The sequence below is a fragment of the Lithobates pipiens genome, unplaced genomic scaffold (assembly GCF_037356315.1).
Source record: "Lithobates pipiens isolate NorthernLeopardFrog02 unplaced genomic scaffold, aLitPip1_a1.2 Scaffold_22, whole genome shotgun sequence".
Taxonomy (NCBI): Eukaryota; Metazoa; Chordata; class Amphibia; order Anura; family Ranidae; genus Lithobates; species Lithobates pipiens.
The window spans coordinates 304,025,742-304,049,703 of NW_027507784.1; the positions used below are offsets into that span (position 1 = coordinate 304,025,742).

Below are 23,962 nucleotides of genomic sequence, written 5' to 3' on the forward strand. Positions count from 1 at the left end.
CCAAGAAGCTGAATCATAGGCATACTTCTCACCTGCATGACCCGGAGACCAATGGGGGGGGGGGGGGGGCAGGAGGAAGTTACAGGATTTATATATCACTAGCAGTGCGCAGGCGAAGGAAGGACCAGCCTGGGACACAGGAAGGGAGTGAGCCCGATGGAAACAGTTGCAAGTGAATGCCTGCACGCAGTTGAGGGGCAGATGCAGGCATCAAAACAAATACCTCATGCATGCGGTATCAGTGCCAGCACCCATCTGAATGAAACTTTATTCAGAAAATGAGTAGTACATATTCTGAAAAATAAAGCAGAATACCTATGATGAGGGCATCATCTATTTCCAAGATGACGTCATTCTACAATTTGAATTCATGGGTCCTCAGTGTCAAGGTTGCTTACCACCTAACGCACGATTCACATTTGTTTTGTTTTTTGACTCTAGTTCCAATTTTTTTTAATTTGAACAAAAAGGTCTAAAATAAACAATGTGTTAATGAAACTCAAGTAAAAAAAAAAAAAAAAAAAAAATTCTTACAATAAATTATCATTAATATACCCATAAAAATGAATACACATACTGTATATGAGGTACATTAAATGCATTACATCTGTACTATATATGCTATGCTATAAATTCAACTCATTACCGCTGTACTGTATTATATTTTATATTGTACAATAAATGTATTACCTCTGTACTGTATATGATACAGTATGTTGCACATTAAATATATTTTAAACCCAAGCAATATTCATGCTCTTGCTAAAATATATTTAAATCACCTTAGTGCATAAACTAAGTGACAAAAAATATATTTTAAAATTGATTAAAAGTACTGATGCATCTAAACCACAAAACCGGGTAGGATGTGTAATAAACAACAATAAAACAATATTCCAAAGTGTGCTTTCCTTCTACAAATGAATAGATCTCATAAGAAACACTGTAAAGTACATTAAACATATAAAAAACTAATTTTATATTAGCATATCCATATAAATCAAGTTGATATATAATGTGAAAAAACTATAGTGCAATTATTTTATAAAGTGCAAAAAGTGCTTAGTTCCAAAACATCAGCATTTCTTCTCTCTTGTGGTGAAAAAATGATGATGATGATGATGTGCACCACTATGAAAAGTTCTCCTGTGAGCCTCAGATCCCCAGACGACACTTGTTACTGAGCAACGCGTTGGGAGGGGCATCACACGTGACGTCATTCTGCAAGTCGAGCTGACTGTTTGGACCTGCTGGCTGTTTGTAACACATGCTGTGTAATTTCCTTGGAGATTGTAAGTGTAATTTCATTGTTCTATTAACCACTTGACAACTGGGCACTTAAACCCCCCTCATGACCAGACCAATTTTCAGCATTCGGTGCTCTCACACTTTGAATGACAATTACTCAGTCATGTAACACTGTACCCAAATTAACTTTTTGTCCTTTTTTTCATACACACAGAGCTTTCTTTTGGTGGTATTTGATCACCTCTGGGTTTTTATTTTTTATTTTTTGCGCTATAATTAAAAAAAGACCAAAAATTTTGAAAAAAAAATTTGTTTTCTTAGGTTCTGTGATAACATTTTGCAAATTATTAATTTTTCTTCATAAATTTTGGCCACAATTTATACTGCTACATATCTTTGGTAAAAATAACCCAAATTAGTGGATATCACTCTTGTGAAAGTTAGAGAATCTACAAGTTGTAGTGCAAATCTTACAAAATTTATCACACCTGATGTACTGGTGGCCTATCTCATTTCTTGTGACCCGAACAAGCCAGAAAAGTACAAATACCCCACAAATGACCCCTTTTTGGAAAGTAGACCAAGGTATTTAGTAAGAGGCATGGTGAGGTTTTTGATGTCATCTTTTTCCCACAATTCGTTGCAAAATGAAGATTGGCACTAATACGTGCCACTGATGACACGGTACACTGATGACAGATGGCACTTATACATGGCACTGATGACACGTTGCACTAATATGTGGCACTGATGACAGATGGCACTAATATGTGGCACTGATGACAGATGGCACTAAAACGTGGCACTGATGACACGTGACACTGATGACAGATGGCACTGATACGTGGCGTTGATGACACGTGACACTGATAACAGATGGCACGTGACACTGACAGGTGCCAATGACAGATGGCACTGATACGTGGCACTGATGACAGATGGCACTAATATGTGGCACTGATGACAAGTGACACTGATGTGGCACTGATGACAGATGGCACTATGTGGCACTGATGGCACGTGGCACTGATGACAGATGGCACTTATACGCGGCACTGGGGACAGATGGCACTGACAACAGGTGGCACTGGGGACAGATAGCACTGACAAAAGGTGGCACTGACAACAGGTGGCACTGGGGACAGATGGCACTGACAACAGGTGGCACTGGGGACAGATGGCTCTGACAACAGGTGGCACTGGGGACAGATGGCAGTGGGGACAGATGACAGTGGCACTAGATGGCAGTGGGGATAGATAACCACTGGCACTAGATGGCAGTGGGGACAGATGGCACTGGCACTGACAGTGGGGACATGTGGGCACTTCATTTTATTTTTTATTTTTGTTTTGTTGTATACTCACTGCAGCGTTCATCTCTCCCTCCTCACACGCTGTCTCTGTGTGAGGAGGGAGAGCCGGCGATGAGAGATGATCTCATATGTTTACAAGCCCGTGAACGAGGGTTGCCACCTGTCCAGGATTCACCCAGACAGTTCGGGTTTGGAATCATCCGTCTGGGTTTCAGACTGTCTGAGACTCGGACACATTATTTAATCGGAACTATGGACTCCCAGCAGGGTTTTTGGCTGCAGTTGTCTAAGCTGAGAGTGTCTGTAATGCCCCGTACACACGAGCGGACTTTTCAACATCCAAAGTCCGAAGGACCGAGTCCGTCAGACTATCCGATCGTGTGTGGGCTGCAACGGACTTTTGATTCGCCAAAGTCTGACGGACTTTAGAAATGAAGCATGCTTCAAATTTTCCCGAAGGAACTCCGCCGGACCCGGTCCCCTTCGAAAACTCCGCTCGTGTGTATGCTACTCCGACGGACTAAAACCGACGCTAGGGCAGCTATTGGCTACTGGCTATGAACTTCCTTATTCGAGTGGGGTCGTACGTCATCACGTTCGAATCCGTCGGAGTTTAGTGTGATCGTGTGTGGCCAAGTCCGTTCGGCCGAAAAGTCTGTCAGAACTCCGTCGGAACTCCGGCGGAACTCCTTTGGAAGTCTGTCGGACATAAGTCCTCTCGTGTGTACGGGGCATAACACTCTCTTTCACACTGCCCAAAGCCAGCACTAACAATTCCCCCTCCCCCCAAAAAAACACACACAGACGGGAGAGGAGAGAGGGCTCAATCTGCACCTCTTCCCCCACCCCTACCCCTCTGTGTCTGCCCACACGCCAATCCCTGGTGCTGTGCCTCAGAAAAGGATAGTGGGGGCTGGAAATTTGAAGTCCAGCAACCTCAGATACATCTGGATGAGAGGTGCTGACTGCCAAAGGGTGAGTGAGCTCACCATCCATCCCTGTCTGTGACTGAAGTCTCCCTCCTTCTCTTTTCTGCCTCTCAGTGAGTACACTAAGACAAACCAAGGTTCTCAGAGTACCCCTTACATCAGAGTTCTCCTTTACACCAGAGGCCACAGTGTTCACACTTACATCAGAGTCCTCTCCATACATCAGAGTTCTCAGTGTTCCCCCTTAAATCAGGGTTCCCAGAGCATCCCTTATGTTAGAGGCCCCAGAGTCCCGCCTTACAGTGAAAGGGAACTCTGGGAGTTCAGATGTAAAAGGGGAACGCTGTGGACTGTGATGTAAAGGGGGACTCATATGATTAGAAATGTTATTTAATTTCTGTGCGCCGCTAAGGTGTTCGGGTTTGACTTGAAGAAAAGGTGGCAACCCTACCGGCTGAACATGGATCTTATCTTTTTTTTTTTAAATAAACTTTATGCTAAGTTTACCAAACGTACACTTCATACATTGCAATGTAGAGCAGTGCGCTGCCTTACTTACAGTGCGATTTGGCACGGTGAACGGCAATAAAATGCAGCATGTCTACATTTTAGCGCAGCGCTAGGCTAGGTTGCAGTGTGCATGGGACATATAGGAAACAATTGTTCCCTTTGTGTCCCTGCGGTGATCTGGTGACAGACGTTTTACAATATGGTCGCGTAGAGAGAGAATTAGCCCTTAGTAAAGTTGAAATGTGCCTTCACTATAGGTGTAGGCCAATGAAGTGCCGCATGAAGCCTGACACTCTTTTGCACAGCTACTAGCCAGCAAATCTTAGGATTTCTGACAAGATCAGTAGGCAAGTTCAGTGATTTATTATCTTTGCACCCATAAAATTATTTACAATATCACCTGACACATTTTATGAGAAGATTGGTATTAATATGCTATAGTAATACTATAGCAATTAGTTCTGAGCTGTGTACTAGTTCAGAACGAGGCTTGGTTGTAGGCGGATCAGCTGTACTGTGATCCCAGAATGAGGCTTGGTCCTAGGCAGGTCAGTGTTCTGCCGTATAGTGTCCGGCCATCATATAGCGTCCGCCCCGTACTGCGCATGCGCAGTACGGAGCAGACGAAGCTTCGGAAAATTTCCGAAGCTGAACGGCGCCTGCGCCGTGAGTGGAGGTGGTAGCCCCACCATCCAAGCGGACATAGGGTTGTGAGTATTAAAGGGACCCTCGCGGGCGAGCTTCGCTTGCCACGCTTCGGGCTCGGCCTCGCTGCGCTCGGCTCTTTTTTATTCCTACTCTATGTCCACTTGGATAGTGGGGATAGAACCTGGACTCACGGCACAGGCGCCGTTCATCCTGGGCAATTTTCGGAATCTGTGTTTCTGTGTACTGCGCATGCGCAGTACACAGCGGACACTATCCAATGGAGGACGTTATTAGACAAGACATCAGCTGTGCAGAGGTTCCAAAAAGAGGCTTGGTTGCAGGAAGGAAGTAGCTTAGTACACAGTGTGGGAGATCCAATGAGGACTCCAAGCTGATCTCTCGACTGGACTATAGAGAGGAATCCTGGGGACAGGTACTGGGAGGTGCTGCTGCAGGGTTATCAGCCAGAGTGGGGTGGTGTACAGAAAACACTGGGGGGAGGGGATTATTGATGAGCATACATGTGATAAGGTGACTTTCCTGGCTGAGAGCTGTGTGACCACCATGAGGCTAATATGTATATATCCCAGTATGACATGAATTGCATTAGACTGGCATACGGGGCATTTCCAGGGACACTGTGCTTAAAGAGGAAGTAAACCCTGATGAGTTTACTTCATCTTTCATTCCCTGTAAAGGCAAAGCATAATGGACTACTATGCATCGCATAGTAGTCCATTATGTGTCACTTACCTGACACAGGAGCCAGCGATGTCACCGCTGTCCCCTGTAGTTCCGAGCGTCCATCTTCTTGGTGGGTCTCCGTGGGTCTCGCTGCTCCGGTGCTGTGATTCGCCGGAGCAGCGATGACGTCACTCCCGCGCATGCGCACAGGAGCCGAGACTCGTGGCATTGCCGTCATCGACGATGCCCCGCTCAGTGCGCCTGCGCGCCGCTGTCTATGGCGCATGTGCCGTAGATAGCGGTGCCCGTCTTCGGGCAAATATCTCCTAAACCGTATAGGTTTGGGAGATATTTATTGGACCTACAGGTAAGCCTTAATCTAGGCTTACCTGTAGGTCAAAGTGGTTTTTAAGGGTTTACAACCACTTTAATATCCCAGTATGACATAACTGTCACACATGGCATTTCCAGGGACACTGTGCTATATATCCCAGTATGACATAACTGGCACTAGACTGGCATACGGGGCATTTCCAGGGACACTGTGCTATATATCCCAGTATGACCTGAATGGCACTAGACTGGCATACTGGGCATTTCCAGGAACACTATGCTATATATCCCAGTATGACATAACTGGCACTAGACTGGCATACGGGGCAATTCCAGGGACACTGTGCTATATATCCCAGTATGACCTGAATGGCACTAGACTGGCATACAGGGCATTTCCAGGGACACTATGCTATATATCCCACTATGACATGAATGGCGCTAGACTGGCATACTGGGCATTTCCAGGCACACTATGCTATATATCCCAGTATGACATGAAGGGCACTAGACTGGCATACGGGGCATTTCCAGGGACTCTATGCTATATATCCCAGTATGACATGAATGGCACTAGACTGGCATACGGGGCATTTCCAGGGACACTGTGCTATATTTCCCAGTATGACCTGAATGGCACTGGACTGGCATACGGGGCATTTCCAGGGACACTGTGCTAAATATTCCAGTATGACACGACTGGTACTAGATTGGCATACGGGGCATTTCCAGGGACACTGTGCTATATATTCCAGTATGACATGAAGGGCACTAGACTGGCATACAGGGCATTTCCAGGGACACTGTGCTATATATCTCAGCATTCCCTGCATGGCACCAGGCTTAGATACCAGTCAGGAACACTTCTATATATCCCATTATATGATCTGTGACACCGGATTTACATACCAGTCATTTCCAGGGACACTCTCTTATATATCCCAGCATATTATGAATGGTATACAGGCCAATTTCCAGGGACACTCTGATATCCACATGAAGTGTGGGAGGGAAGATAGAAGCATGGTGGTGTAGATACTATTAGTTGCACATGTATTGAGTATCTTCACCTGTCAGAGATTCTTTGGCAGGAGAATTATTGGGGCAGACTCATGCAGACAGTGTATGTTGGCATGGCTGCATGTGGTCCCCATCAGGAGAGAATGTTAGAGGGTGACAGCGCTGGCGAACAGTCCAGGGGCACAGCGTTGTCACCTTATAGCAGGATGTGCTGGCACAAGGTCCTTCATGGCAGGATCACCAGCTGTTATATCTAATGAAAGCCACACATTTTAGAAATATTGTAAATGACTTCTGACTTGGCATGTGACGCCTTCATGGCATCGTAGTGATTCTATTCATTCTCTGATAGAAGGTCATCGTTTTCTGTACATGCCTCTGACTTGCCTGTGTTTCATGTTGTAGGTTACAGCGCCCCCCTATGATGGATCAGGACATTCTGTCTGTGCGCTCTGCTGTCTATGGTGCCCTCACCGACTTGTCAAAGATCTCTGATGGAGATAGATTGGTGGAAGTTCTGACCGGCATCAAACGTTTCCTTGGGCAGGGCGAGAATCCGGCAACTGCGCAGGAGATGGTCGAGTTTTATAGAACACACTACACTCCTTTTCTTAGGTTTTTGGTGACCAAAATGGGTCCCCAGTGGTTGGATCTTCTGACTTCAGAACATTTGGATCTTTGGGACAGTTTCTTCTTGGAGGGTCCTGCAGACCAAGCCTTCCTGGTGCTGGTGGACAGTCTGAGGCAAACAGGGTGAGTGTCTGAGTCAAGTAGAACTAAAGAATCAAGTGCAAAACTTTTTTACTTTTCATTTTAGATAGAATAAGGTCCCTTTCACACTTGTGCGACTTGTCCTGTGACTTGGCACTGCAAAGTCGCATGACAAGTCGTACCCCATGATTTCCAATGAGTACCATTCATATCTGAGCGACTTCAAAGTGGTCCCTGTACTAATTTGGTCCGATTTTCATACGAGTCGAGGTCCATAGACCTCAAGTTTGAACAGGCATTCCCTGAAATCGTGCGACTATCAAGTCGTGGCAGTGTGAAAGGGGCCTAAGGTAAAAATGTGGGATTTTCTTTCACTTTCACCATTAAGCTGCCATTGATGATTCATAAAAAATTTTGTCTAGCCGGTGCGGGAGAGGCTGTAGCTGCTGGAAAATGTTATATGTTCCATCCCAAATTCGGAAAATTTCCGAAGCTGATTTTTGGCTTTCATTAGATATAACAGCTGGTGATCCTGCCATGAAGGACCTTGTGCCAGCACATCCTGCTATAAGGTGACAACGCTGTGCCCCTGGACTGTTCGCCAAAATCACTTGCGGCTAAATTGTCGGGTCTCCGTAATACAGAAAACACTCAATGAGTGTTCTCTGTATTAGCCGACAATTCATTCATTCATTGATAAAAAAAAAAAAGCGCGGGGGTTCCCCTAAATTCAATTACCAGGCCCTTCAGGTCTGACATGGATATTAAGGGGAACCCCGTGTCAAATTAAAAAAAAAAATTGACGTGGGGGTCCCCCCAAATATCCATACCAGACCCTTCAGGTCTGATATGGATATTAAGGGGAACTCCGCATCAAATTTTTAAAAAAAATTGCCGTGGGGGTCCCCCGAAAAATCCATATCAGACCCTTTATCCGAGCACGCAACCTGGCAGGCAGCAGGAAAAGAGGGGGGGACGAGAGAGCGGCCCCCCCTCCCTCCTGAACCGTACCAGGCCACATACCCTCAACATTGGGAGGATGCTTTGGGGGTCTGTGACCCCTCAAAGCACCTTGTCCCCATGTTGATAAGGACAAGGGCCTCATCCTCACAACCCTGGCCGTTGGTTGTGAGGGTCTGCGGGCGGGGGGCTTATCAGAATCTGGAAGCCCCCTTTAACAAGGGGACCCCCAGATCCCGGCCCCCCCCCTGTTTGAAATGGTAAGGGGGTACAAAAGTACCCCTACCATTTCACAAAGAAAGTGTCAAAATGGTTAAATAAGACAAACACACTTTTGAAAAATTCCTTTATTAAAAATGAAAAAAATAAAAAAAAGTTTCCAGCGGTGCTAATCCACTCTTGCTATCCAGCGACGGATCTCCGGGGTCTAGCGATGGATGATCATATCCAGCGACGGGGGATCTCTCAGTCCAGCGCTGTCCATACATCCTTCTTCTGTCTCCACTCCGGAGACACTGCAGAGAGCCCAGCGCTGACGTTTCTTATATTAGGAGGGCGGGGCCACCCGTCACCTGACCCCCGCCCCCTCTGACGCTGGTGAAGGGAGCCAGGGGTTCCCCAGTGACGTGTGGGTGACCCCGCCCCCTCTGATGTAACGGAAACCTGCGTTACATCAGAGGGGGCGGGGTCACCCACACGTCACTGGGGAACCCCTGGCTTCCCTCTCCAGCGTCAGAGGGGCGGGGTCAGGTGACGGGTGGCCCCGCCCTCCTAATATAAGAAACATCAGCGCTGGGCTCTCTGCAGTGTCTCCGGAGTGGAGACAGAAGAAGGATGTATGGACAGCGCTGGACTGAGAGATCCCCCGTCGCTGGATATGATCATCCATCGCTGGAACCCCGGAGATCCGTCGCTGGATAGCAAGAGTGGATTAGCACCGCTGGAATCTTTTTTTTATTTTTTTCATTTTTAATAAAGGGATTTTTCAAAAGTGTGTTTGTCTTATTTAACCATTTTGACACTTTCTTTGTGAAATGGTAGGGGTACTTTTGTACCCCCTTACCATTTCAAACAGGGGGGGCCGGGATCTGGGGGTCCCCTTGTTAAAGGGGGCTTCCAGATTCTGATAAGCCCCCCGCCCGCAGACCCTCACAACCAACGCCCAGGGTTGTGAGGATGAGGCCCTTGTCCTTATCAACATGGGGACAAGGTGCTTTGAGGGGTCACAGACCCCCAAAGCATCCTCCCAATGTTGAGGGTATGTGGCCTGGTACGGTTCAGGAGGGAGGGGGGGGCGCTCTCTCGCCCCCCCCCTCTTTTCCTGCGGCCTGCCAGGTTGCGTGCTCGGATAAAGGGTCTGATATGGATTTTTAGGGGGACCCCCACGTCAAGTTTTTTTTAAAATTTGATGCGGGGTTCCCCTTAATATCCATATCAGACCTGAAGGGTCTGGTATGGATATTTGGGGGGACCCCCCACGTCAATTTTTTTTTTAAATTTGACATGGGGTTCCCCTTAATATCCATGTCAGACCTGAAGGGCCTGGTGATTGAATTTAGGGGAACCCCCACGCTTTTTTTTTTTTTTTATCAATGAATGAATGAATTGTCGGCTAATACAGAGAACACTCATTGAGTGTTCTCTGTATGACGGAGACCCGACAATTTAGCCGCAAGTGATTTTAAAAGACTTTTTTTTCCTGCACAAATGACACTTTGTGCAGGGACAGTTCTAAGCACCAGAAACATGCGCCCTTTCACAGGCATACTATAGATACCCCCCAGCTACGATATTTAAAGGAATATTACACTTTTATTGTTTCACTTTAATCATTATTAAAATCACTGCTCCTGAAAAAACGGCCGTTTTTAAAACTTTTTTTTGCATTGATCCATGTCCCCTGGGGCAGGACCCGGGTCCCCAAACGCTTTTTAGGACAGTAACCTGCATATTACCCTTTAAAATGAGCACTTTAGATTGTGAACGTTCGAGTCCCATAGACTTTAATAGGGTTCTAAAGTTCACACGAAGTTTAGGACTGTTCGCAGGTTCTGGTGCGAACCGAACAGGGGGGTGTTCGGCTCATCCCTACAGGTGGACCTGATTGGAAGCGCCCGTGTGATAGGGACCTAATGGACAGAAGAACAGATACTTTTCATTGCTCATGTTGTCTTGAGAATTACCTTTTATGCTTATAACTTGTCTTAAGTTATAATCTGTGAAGTCTAGTAAATTATTGCCAACTGTTCTTTTTTTCTAATAAATTGGAAACTGGCATTTGTGGGACAAAATGATCAGCATGTCAGTTGAAGTGTGAATAGCTGACCTTCTCATTGCTATACATCTGAAGTGTATGGTCATCGTGTTTTTGTTTCTTAAAGGCCCTCTGCTCGCTTGGATCACTGTGTTCACGTTCTTGAGAAATTCTTGCAGCGCGGGGCCCTGGCGGAAGTCATCTGGGAGGTGTGTGAGCAGCAGCTGGAAGCCACTCCGACTCCTGTCTTGCATGAAGCCATCTTGGCAAAAATCTGTAATTTGCCTGACCTTGTGGCCAATTGTCTGCAGAAACATAATAAGTCCATCTTCTATTCCCAAAACTACTTCCCTCGCATCGGAAATGCCATCCTGAAAGTGCTGCAGATGGTGTCTGTGTCATTAAGAGGTAACTTGACATCCATGATTTGAGTGCATTGTGTAGAAACCACTGTGAAAGTTTTACCTCTTAAGAAAAGGTCCAGCTAAAACTTTTTTTTCATACTTACTTTGTCATTGGTACATTTTTGGAGGGTTATGCTGAAGTCCGGGTACTCCTTGGGAAGTTTTTTAAATCTTTTTTTTTTTTCTTCATAATCAATCTTCAAAATTTTCATGACATTGAAATGAGAAAGAGACAGAATAGTGAGGCCAAGAACAAAAAAAACACATAAATGTATCAAACCTTAAGTCCGTTCCATGCTAGCCAGCATCCATCCAGCCCCAAATACCGTTAAAACTTTTTGTAGATTGAGCATGTTCAGCAATTCACGATATACTGTGTTCATAATGTTATGTACCACGGAGAACATTGTTCACCAATCACATTATGACCGTTGCAATATTTTTCTGATGTTCATAGCCAAGGGAACATAATGGTGATCTGCCATATTGGAAGCAGCCACAGAGGTAGCCCCTGAAATGTGTCCAGGTACTTCAATGGGTACCTTAATGGATATACGTACTGTAGGTTAAAACACACACTGCTCTATGTGTAGAGCAATTTATTACATATATATGTGTGCGTGTGTGTGTGTGTAGTAAATATATATATACACACACACACACACACACACACACACACACACTAAGGCCGCGTACACACGCGGGGACTGTTCGCTCAACTTTGTCCGCTGAACAGTGTTTCGGCGGACAGTCCGCTCGTGTGTGGGCTTTCAGCGGACAGTTTCAGCGGACAGTCTGCTGAACAAAGTTTTTCGGAAATTCCGAAAAACTGTCCGCTGAAACTTTGTTTCAGCGAACAGTCCCCTCGTGTGTAGGCTTGTTCGTCAAACTAAGTTCCGTGCATGCTCAGAAAGGATTTACACGCCGAAGTTTGCATTGCAGTGTATAGGACGTTGTTTTCTAGTCCCGTCGTACGTGCCGTTCACGTCATCGCGCACGGTTTCAGCGGACTGTTCGTTCGTCGTGTGTGGGCAAGTCCGTCCATGCTAATTTTGAGCGGACTGTCCGCTGAAACTGTTTGACGGACAAAGTTGAGCGAACAGTCCCCGCGTGTGTACGCGGCCACACACACACACACACCGATCAGCCATATCTTTACCCACCTAATATTGAGTAGGTCACCCTTTTTCCACTAAAACAGCCCTGACCCATTGAGGCATGGACTCCACTAGACCTTAGACCTGAAAATATGCTGGGGTATCTGGCACTAAGCTGTCAGTAGCAGAGACTTTAATGCCGCGTACACACGGTTGGAATTTCGGCCAGCAAAAGACCACTGAGAGCTTTTCGACTGAAAATGTGACCGTGTGTATGCTCCATCTGAATTTTGCTGGCCGAATTTCCGCCAGCAAAAGATTGAGAGCAGGTTCTCAATTTTTCCGACTGAAAAAGTTTCTATCGGAAATTCCGATCGTGTGTATGCAATTCCAACGCCCAAAAACTCAGGCATGCTTAGATTCAACTACGAGATGGAAGCTATTGGCTACTGGCTATTGAACTTCCTTTTTTTAGTCCCGTCGTACGTGTTGTACAGCACCGCGTTCTTGACGGTTGGAATTTGGTGTGACCGTGTGTATGCAAGACAGCTTAAGCGAAATCCCGTCGGAATTCTGTCGGGAAAACCATCAGAGCTTTTTCTGACCAAAATTCTGATCGTGTGTACGGGGCATAAGTCCTGTAAGTCACGAGGTGGGGCCTCCATGGATCAGACTTGTTTTTCCAGTACATCCCACAGATGCTTAACTGGATTGAGATCTGGAGAATTTGAAGGCCAAGTCATCACTTCAAACTCGTTGTGTTCCTCAAACTAATCTTGAACCATGAACCCATTTTTACAATGTGTAGTATTCTGCTGGAAGAGGCCGCTGCTTTCAGGCAATGCCGTTTCCATTAAGGGGTGTACTTGGTCAGCAACATTGTTTAGGTAGGTGGTATGGTCAAGTAATATCCACATAAATAGCAAGACCCAAGGTTAGCCAGCAGAACATTGCCCAAAGCATCACACTCCCTCCAATGGCTTGCCTTAATCCTATACTGCATCCTTATTTTTTTTTTACCCCAGGTAGGCGATGCACACTCCCCAGGCCATCCACATGATGAAAAAGAAAATGTGATTCATCAGACCAGGCCACCTTCTTCCATTGCCCTGTGGTCCAGTTCTGATAGTTACTTGCCCCATTGTAGGCACTTTTGTCTGTGGACACAGGTCAACATGGGCACCCTAACCAGTTTGCAGCCACACAGCCCCATACGCAACAAACTGTGATGCCCATTTTGTCTGCTTTCAACACATCAACTGCAGGGACAACATGTTTACTAGCTGCCTAATATATCCTACCCACTTTCAGATGCTATTGTAATGAGATCATCAATGTTATTCGCTTAACTTCCCAGTGGTCATAAAGTTTAGGCTGATCGGTGTGTATATATACAATGGAGGAAAGGCAGTGCATGCACTCTGCAGACTAATCATTGAGCAGTTAAAATAAATCTGTGCTGTGCTTGTGCGGGTTGAAGCAATAGGTTAATTTTAATGTAGCTCTCTCCAGCAGCACATGCTTACTTGGCTTTTACTTGCCTGCAACTCCTTTTATCTGCTGGAAGTGATGGAAAGTCCTGTGTAAACTTCAAGTTGTTGGAGTTGTAGCAGAGGACTATGGACTCCCCATTATACAGTGCTGGTTATCCCAGTGCTGTCACATGGAGTGAGTCAAATGCTCATTCATATTTTTGTCCCTGAATGATCCCTTTTCACACTCCGTACCCAGATGTACCAGCTATTTCTTTTTAGCTCCTGGTTCTGAACAGAATAGAGGAGAAGTGAAGGAAAGGTAAGTATATGTCACCAGGAATGGGGAGTGTAAAGTGTAAGGATTGAGGTATGATGAAACAAAATGGTTGACCTTATGTCTTACTAATTACTTGTATTTCTCTCTGTAAAATAAGGATTCGTCATCTATTGTCACGTACTCATCAAGAAGAGGCCGCATCAGCCCTAAAAAGCAGTCTACGCCCAGAAGATTGTCTTATCAGCTGATAACACCCGGAGAATTGTCTTTACTTTGAAAATGTTGTTTTTTTTTACATTTGCTGATGTTTGCTCTTTTCTGTCTATAAAAGATGTAATAAAGAAGCCTCAGAGCCACAGTCAGTCAGAGACAGTCAGAGTTAACGACGGACTTCTGAGCAGAAATACTGAATAATATCTCTGTGTCTCTTTGCTTGGATAAGAACTCTAACTAACAATTGGGAAACGGTAACATAACCTGACAAATAGGTGACTTGTTGAGGTCACACCTAACATTTCTGGCGCCCGAACAGGGACTCGCTGAAGAAACTACAAGAGGCGAACGAACATAAGGACGGAACGAAATGGTCGGGCACATCAAAGAACCACAGACAAATCCTGCGCAGGTAAGAAAAGCTTTATTTTCTTATAAACTCTGTGCTTCTTAGATTTGTGCCCACCTGATCTGTCTGAATTGTTCTTCAGGTAAACACCAACCTCTGTAGTAAGCGGGTCTTGAACTTAATATTTTGGCTTATGTTACCGTTGTTTCTTGTCTGTCTACTTGTCATCTGTCTGTTGTGACTGAGATAAGCTCTGTTTGTATGGTGTGAATTGAAACATATATCATCCCAATGGGTAACGGAATGCGCCCTTAACTCGTAAGAGTACTTTGGGGGTCCGACACTTAAGTTTGATATACGCTTTTTGATTCATGAGCCTAAAAACGGGTTGAAAGTATAAGTCCTGACTGCCTCAATAAAGCAGGAATAAGAAACGAATGCTGAGAGATTCCATGGTAATGGGAAGGGAAATAAGGTCTCCACAAAGCCCGGAGACCTAGTCATATGTGTTTGGCCACCAAAAGGGAATGCTTGTATATGTTGTAGCTGTCAGTCTGGTCATAATATTTGTCAGTTGGCTAGCATATAAGGTAATTCGATTTCAGAAATCTCATCCAGGAGAGGTTTTTAGTATTTTGGCACCCTAGGAGGAGAAGGCAACGAGACACTTAGTAAGTGATCCAAACGCCACCTAGGCAGGACTGTCAAAATGGGCCAGACACATGGTAAACCCCAGGAGGAATCTCAGAAATGTTATGCTGTTAAAGACATAATTACAATGTTGTATGGGAAGGATAAGGCACAGGGCACAAATAGGATTCTCAAGAAATTGGGGATGGATGGAGAAAATGGGCTAAGTGTAGAAGGTTGGGAAGAAATAAAGAAAGACAGACAGGGAGAGATATTGCAGAACAGATGGGTATCACAAATACAATGTTTAATTAAGGTTTCCAACAGGGCTAAAGAGGAGGGATGGGAGTATTGTCAGGAAAAGGGTGGATGGGATATGAAGGTCCGACACAAAAGTCTTCCTTCTGCTCCCGACGATAGGGTAAATACGGGAGGTATTCCACCTCCTTATAACACTACCACACCCGGTAATGAAAGACCAAAACTTTATCCTTCCTTAAGAGGAAGAGGATGGGTATGCCGAGTATGCGGTATCCAGAACCCAGACTGGGCACAGGAATGTGTGCATTGCGGCGCTCAAAGACCAGAGCCCGTAGCTCCAGTCCATAGTCGGACTAGGGTAATACAAGTAAATAATCCAAATGCGGGTCAAGCAGGACAGCCACCTACAGTGACCCGACAAGTCGTTCTGAGGACATGGACACCTTGGTCGGCTGACACTCTTATGGCATTAATACAGAATGCTCCTGATCCCGTAGCAAAACCTGCCGCATTCTGTAGATTCGTGACACAATTACTAGACACACATGAAGCAACTTGGCAAGATGGGGAAGATTTGTGTAGACATAAAATGACACTAATGATGTTTAATCAATTCATGACTAAACTTACCCCACTTAGACCGAATGGGGATCCTACCACAGATCCACCAGGAATACACCCTCGTCATATAGACTCTAGACCCCTGTTTATAGCTCAGTTACGAGAATTTTGCCAAGGGAAACAGCAGGAAAGGGGTTCGACAGCGCCCATAAAACAGGCCCCAGGTCAGACTGTTACAGAATTTTACCTCAACATGGAAAGCATGATGGCTGACGAAGGTCTAGATTTAGCCTTACCCGTCACCATTAGGGCTTTCAATCGACAGTTTATGGAAGGACTAGTACCCCAAATAGGTGACAAACTGAAGACATGTACTCCCGAATGGAGAGCCATACGGGACAGAGGAACATTGTTGCAGAAAGCACAAGGCATAGAGGCTGATTTAGCAGAAACTAAACCCAGAAGGACACCGGGAGTTAACACTGTTGCCCGGGTCAATGAAGGAGGGAATTCCTCCCGTAAACCTCTTACCTGTTATTACTGCAACAAGGTGGGACATATAAAAAGAGACTGTAGGAAAAGGATAAAAGACGAACAGGAAGGAAACACGGACAGAGACACGAGGGACTACAGACAGAGGCGTACCAATGATAGGGACGATCCGACCGCATGACTTGCCCCAGTCCTAGCTGAATCAGAGAACAAAATGCTCCACATGTTGATGAAGGTGGAAGGTAAACATATTCCTTGTTTGGTTGACACAGGAGCGTCACGCAGTCTGTTGTCTGATTCAGTAGTCCCTCCACACATGACGTCCCGTGACACCATACCCATAAGTGGTTATGATGGTCTTTTGACTGATGCCCCACTGACTAAACCTTTAAAAGTAAAAATAGGGGGAATGGCTACCACCTGACACTTGTGTATTGTTGCAATATGTAGATGACCTATTGTTATGTTGTCCGGATAACGATACTTGTTTAAAAGCCACTCTATCATTGTTACAATTCCTGGTTGAAAAAGGGTGCAAGGTGAATAGAACTAAGTTACAGGTATGCCAGAAAAAGGTTGTCTTTTTGGGCCACTGTATATCCCAGGGTACTCGACACCTCACTGAAGACCGAGTCCAGGCCATAAGACAAATGAATATCCCACGCAACTTTAAGCAACTTCGTATGTTTCTGGGAATGGTATCATATTGTAGACAATGGATACCACATGCCAGTTCTCTGATGCAGCCATTATATGATTGCTTGAAAATAGTACCCTATGTACTCACAGAAGCAGGTCATGAATCTTTTAGCACCTTAAAAAGGTTACTAATTTCGGCACCTGCGATCGGGATCCCTGATTATACCAAAACATTTCATTTGTACATTGCTGAAATCACGGGACACGCAACAGGGGTGTTGACACAACAACACATCAAACAAAGGCCGGTAGCATACTTCTCGGCGGCCCTCGATCCTGTCTCTAGAGGATCACCGTCCTGTGTACGAGCAGTTGCAGCAGTGTCAATTATCATTGACAAATCCTCAGAAATTGTCTTAGACAATCCTGTAGTGGTACATACCACACATGACATACACGCCATCTTATCACAGGTCCAACCAAAACACATATCAATGGCAAGGCAGCTGCGTCTACAATGCACTTTGCTCCTACCCCCCAATGTTACCTTTCAGCGATGCACTTCTTTTAACTTAGCACAGCTTTTACCATTACAGACAGATTTGACAGGGGGGAGTAATGATGATAATGGTGTAGACACAACACAAGATACTCAGGATTCTGACACACTTTCATTTCATGACATAACATCTGATGAACACGATTGTTTTCAACTTATGGAACAAGAAACCACGGGGTTCCCACATGTCACAGACATACCCATTACAAATGCAGAACACACACTGTACATAGATGGTAGTAGATTTGCCGATGACAAAGGTAAATATCACACAGGTTATGCTGTGGTAACGGACACACAGGTAATTGAGGCAAAGTCACTACCAGCACACATGTCGGCACAAGAAGCGGAACTAACCGCTCTAGAGAAAGCCCTAGAACACTTGGAGGGACAAGAAGGGAACATTTACACTGATTCCGCATACGCCTACGGTGTTGCACATGATTATGGCCACATATGGAAAGCTAGAGGTTACCTTACAGCAGCAGGCACACCTGTTAAACATGGTGAAGGAATCAAAAGAGTCCTGAACAATCTTCAAAAGGTTATAAGAGTAGCCATCATGAAGATAGCGGCACACACGAGCGCAAAAACAACTGAGGCAAAAGGAAACGCATTTGCAGATTTAACTGCAAAGAAGGCAGCTCTAGGGGAAGTAAGCCCTGAGACCTTAGCCACGGTACAGGTGAGTATGCCCGAAACCACATGGCAGCAGCTAATCGAACTACAGGAACAAGCAGGGGCTATTGAGAAGGACCGTTGGGTTAAGGAGGGAGCTGCACCAGGCCTTGACAATGTATGGAGAGAAGGAGACAAAATATGTCTACCCGCTTCTCTATACCCAGCAATGGCAGCGGCTGTTCACTTACCCACTCATGTCAGCTCCAATTCTATGTATAGGATTGTAAGCCAAGGATGGCTAGCCCCTGGATTCAGTAGTACTGCAAGGAACTACTGTGCTGCATGCCAAATCTGTCTGATTAATAACCCAGGACAGAGAGTGAAAACCCCACGTAAACATCAGGTCCGGGCCCAATATCCTTTTCAGAGACTGCAGATTGACTACATACAAATGCCTAAGAGCGGCCCCTTTGAATTTGTTCTCGTGTGCATCTGCCTATTTTCAGGCTGGTCCGAAAGTTATCTTGTGAAATCAGCTACGGCAAAAGCCACCGCCAAGAAACTGATTACTGAGCTGATACCTAGGTTTGGTCTCCCAGAAACAATAGAATCAGATAAGGGGACACATTTCACGGGGGAAATAATGCAGAATGTGATGGCAATGTTAGGGGTTCAACAAAGTTTTCATACTCCTTACCACCCACAGAGTTCAGGATCAGTAGAAAGAGTAAATGGTACAATCAAGCTGAAAATACAAAAAGCTATGCAAGAGTTAAATAAACCATGGCCTGAGTGCCTAGCTTTAGCTTTGTTCTCTATTAGGTACACCCCAACAGGAAAAACAGGGTTATCCCCATATGAAATACTGTTTGGAAGTGCACCTAGATTAGGTTTATATTTTCCTCAAAGTATGCAATTACAATGTGATAGTTTAACTACGTATGTAATACAGTTGCAACAGCGTCTGACTAAAATCCACAAGAGTGTGTATTCTTCTCTTCCAGACCCTAATTCTGTCACAGGTACTCACGATCTACAACCAGGAGACTATGTGTATGTAAAGAAACATACCAGAAAGACACTGGAACCAAGGTTTGAAGGTCCTTTCCAGGTGCTATTGATTACAGCAACCTCAGTGAAATTGGAAGGGAAACCTACCTGGATCCACGCTTCTCATTGTAAAAAGGAGCCAGTTGGCAAAAGACAACATGTATCTTTTTATTGTTTCAGTAATCCTGGCTAATAGTTTGGTTACCTCACAGAATAAAATATACAAGGATGAAGGATTTTCTAAAAAAATGTTATTACTGAAGTTTAAATATGCTTATGCCCAGAAGTCAGGATATGAGAAATGTTGGATTTGTAGCAAATTACACCCCAGCACAGCAAGTATACCACTGATGGCAGTTCCTATAAACTATACTGATCTTGCTAACAGTAGCATTAACATAATTAAAACAAATACCAGTGAGACAGTAATGTTTAAGTCAAATGGTCTCGCCTTTTTCCCTGATTGGTGTTTCAACTTAGGGAACACAACGGGAGGAAATGGAGAATGCCAAGACAGCAAGTTTAATTTGTCCATTGTCGTATTAAATGGAAGCTTCTACCCTAGTATAACCCACACACACCAATCGTTAGCTGAGTTCCTCGGTAATATTTCAGACAACAACACCAGATGGTTAGTATCCAACTTATCCCTCTATGGATACACCTCTCGTTATAGAAATGATATCAGTTCAAGATCAGTAGCACTGGGAAATAATATATATATCTGTTGTGAGGATAAATGTTATACTTGGATACATAACACCAGCATTGAGGTACCTGACTATTATGACATCATTGCACAACACCGTACGGAAGTAAAGAATTTACAAGAGAAGGCCCGAAATATTGGTCGCGACTGGGATCCGTTTGGTGGAACTTTTAGTTTCTCAGGGTTATTCTCTTGGGTTAAGAAGGCAGCAATGACGATTATAGTGGTGCTCTTATTCGTATTTTTCTTTTATGTATGCTTTAAGTTGTTTATGTGCTTTTGCAAGAAAGCCAAGGTAAATGATGCGGAAAAGATGGAACTTTTGTGAAGATAGGTAGATTTAGTTTCTTGACATCACCCATCTGTCAGAAAAGCCACTCTTCCTGAATTTTAGATGTTGGTACTGTCCAGGGGGATGGGTGTATACCCCTCTGACAACTCGCGGTCAGGGAGAGTACTCTGGATATAGGCTGACTAGAACTTGTTCAGGTGGACCCAGGGCAAGAGGGAGGGGTGATGTCAAAGGGGGAAATGTAAGGATTGAGGTATGATGAAACAAAATGGTTGACCTTATGTCTTACTAATTACTTGTATTTCTCTCTGTAAAATAAGGATTCGTCATCTATTGTCACGTACTCATCAAGAAGAGGCCGCATCAGCCCTAAAAAGCAGTCTACGCCCAGAAGATTGTCTTATCAGCTGATAACACCCGGAGAATTGTCTTTACTTTGAAAATGTTGTTTTTTTTTACATTTGCTGATGTTTGCTCTTTTCTGTCTATAAAAGATGTAATAAAGAAGCCTCAGAGCCACAGTCAGTCAGAGACAGTCAGAGTTAACGACGGACTTCTGAGCAGAAATATTGAATAATATCTCTGTGTCTCTTTGCTTGGATAAGAACTCTAACTAACAATTGGGAAACGGTAACATAACCTGACAAATAGGTGACTTGTTGAGGTCACACCTAACAAAAGCAAACCTGTTGCCATGTCCTCTGGGCTGCTGTTAGAAATCACAGGGCCCTTTACAGTCTACCTGACAGGCACCACCCAACAGGACAAAGATTTATCAGTTCCTCTCTCTACAGCTTCAGCTGCACAGATGAATGACTAGGAAGATCTCTGAATCTTCCTGCTCATGTACAAACTGAAGCATAGTAAACTTTGCTTCAGTGATGCATAGACACAGGAGTGATTGGTACTGATTGCTCACCGTGGGCATCCAGGAAAGGAAGGTTCCCGTATATTACACATTTATCCTGCTCTCCATCCTGAAACGTACCACTGTGCTCCCGTAGCATCTTCTGGTGGAAGAGGGGAGGAGGGAAGCCGGCAGTGCTGTGGGGGTAAGGGGCACACAGGGGGCCCCGGCAGCAGATGGAAGGGGCACATGTGCTAAGACCAATCCCCCTGCAGTGCAGCAGGAGGGAGAAAGAGGAGGAGAACCTGGAAGCACTGCAGGGGGAGGCAGAAGGGGACCTGTGTCTGCAATAAGACAGTACAGCCAGTCCCCCGGCTCAGCAGGTGCCTGGCCCCGCTTTTGAACTGATGTGGTCTGGGCCCAGTATAGGAAGGCTGGCTGTACTGCGTTATCAGCAGCCCCGCTTGTCATATTAGGGAAACAACTATTTACTATTAACCTATTTTATTGTTTTAATCTTTTCATTTATTTTTCTCTTCTTCATAGATGGCAAAGGCTGCTCCATCAATTTTGTGTCTCAGCTGCTTGGCAAAGTCTGCATGCAAGGCCGGCAAAGTGAGTAGACTTGAACAACATGGTAGAGGCATAGCGGCGACACAAATTGCCCAATAATACTGATCACAGAGCGACTGACTGCTTTTCCTGTGCATAGCAACATAATTTATTACAGTGGTTTACTATATTTGCTCCTCTTTTTTTCTGAATTTGGCAGCCTGTCAAAGTTGACGAGAATTTTAGTGGTGAACCTTTTATACACAGATCAACAGTTCAAAGTTGTTTCTATTTTGATATAACCGCGCTCTGTGAGCATTTTATATGCTACATTTTAATATTAAGACAATCGATCAATAAAAAAAATATATAAGTAATACAAAAAATTGTGTTCCCACAACCCATATAAAGAAAATTATTTTATATATAGCAGTGCTGCGCCTACCTTAATACAAAGTAATATCTTCACAATTGCTATGTGGAGCCGGGTGTCTAAGTGCCGAAACATGAAGTGACACCGGAGCCGCTGTATGTATTGCATGCAAATGTACTTTATCAGATGTAAGTGCAATTTTAACTAATAAAACATTTCTAAAAACGCACTACACCATGGGGGGACCTCTCTAATGTATGAGTCCATTGCACGGAGAAAGTTTGATCTTTTAAAGAGCCATACAACTATATATGTGGCAACACAAGGAGGCAATCCAAGTGAGGCTCAAAAAACAAAACGTAATATTGCAACTTGTAAGTCTTTAGATTTGGTGGCTGCATTATATTTTATTTTTTCCAGGCTTTTTTTTTTTCCTTCGTTATTTTCATGTGCTGATCCTGCCAGTAACATGCTTCCTGTTCTAGGATGACAATCGCACTGACTGTATCCATAGAGAAGCTGCGTTGTCACCCTAGGACAGGACTTACACATACCTCACCCTCTCTTTTTCTTTATAACATAGAAGGAAGGGGTTCTGTAGTCCTCATATCACTGGGACAATGTAACTGATAATGTAGCACAGAAAGTTATCAGCTCCCATGTTTACTGACAGGATCAAGGGGTATTTTTTGAACCAATATAATAGAACATTGTTAATGGTCTATTTCCCGACGCAAAGGGAGTAAATAAGAGAAGTGCATTGTTGGGTTCTTCACGTGCCTTAAATTTCACATAGACCTGAAATGCATACCAGTGTGTTAACAATAATGGTGCACATTCTCTTGTTTATTTACAGGGGAGCTGTTTTCAGTTCTGTTGCCACGTTTGACTGCCCTGGTCCAATCAGATTGCATCTGGCAGAGGATTTGCTGGAGCCTGGTGGAGTCTGTCCCTGACAGGTGGATGGAGCCGGTGGTCACTGGGCTTGCACAAATGGCACCCGGGTAATGTCTTCTCTTGTGTGTTGTTCTGTTGTCATCTTGGCTTCAGATTCCAACAGGAGGGTTATCAGAATTAGGTTTGTATGTTCTCCGCATGTATAGATTTCCCCTGCTATACTGGTTATAATCCAAAAACCTATTGGGAGGTCTCACAGCCTCCATGCAAACTGGTTCTACTGGGTGACTGTGGTAGAGTATTAGATTTATTTCGGGAGGAAGGACTGACTTTCAAGGCAAAGCCCTGTATGTGGCGCTAACTAAAGTGCAGAAATGAATTCATATGTATATAGATACTAAATAGAACCGCTCACACACATGAGAAATACGCATGTAGAACAGAAACTTACCTGTACTGTATACTTGATTTGGTCCATGTTTGTTTGTTTTACTTTTTTATATGTTGGCAGCTTCTCCCATCCATATTTATATATCTTATTCTATACCGTTTGGTTTTGCCCATTAGTTCCCCCATTTCTTTAAAAGGCAAAACCCTGTAGTTCCTGTCTAGCTATTTTCCATCTGGGGATATCATGAATATGGTGCGAATAGACATGGAAATGTCTGCTGTGCAGGGGATGACAGGAGGATAATAGCAAGGAAAATTCAGGTACAGTGCCTTGAAAAAGTATTCATACCCCTTTGAAATTTTCCACATTTTGTCATGTTACAACCAAAAATGTCAATCTATTTTATTGGGATTTTATGCTATAGACCAACACAAAGTGGCACATAATTGTGAAGTGGAAGGAAAATGATAAAATGGTTTTCATTTTTTTTTTTTTACAAATAAATATCTGAAATGTGTAGTGTGCATTTGTATTCAGCCCCCTTTAATCTGATACCCCTAACCAAAATCTAGTGGAACCAACTGCCTTCGGAAGTCACCTAATTAGTAAATGGCGTCCACCTGTGTGTAATGTAATAGTATAAATACAGCTGTTCTGTGAAGC

General features: G+C 44.4%; 1 protein-coding gene across 1 annotated transcript; it reads left to right on the plus strand.

Moving 5' to 3' along the window:
* Nucleotides 1-7,933: 7,933 nt before the first annotated feature.
* On the plus strand, nt 7,934-23,035 carry LOC143925735 (telomere length regulation protein TEL2 homolog). Its single transcript, XM_077450187.1, has 4 exons — nt 7,934-7,968; nt 10,738-11,018; nt 21,633-21,701; nt 22,868-23,035. Exons 1-4 carry the CDS (start codon nt 7,934-7,936, stop codon nt 23,017-23,019), a joined length of 537 nt encoding a protein of 178 aa, XP_077306313.1. The 3' UTR covers nt 23,020-23,035.
* Nucleotides 23,036-23,962: the final 927 nt, after the last annotated feature.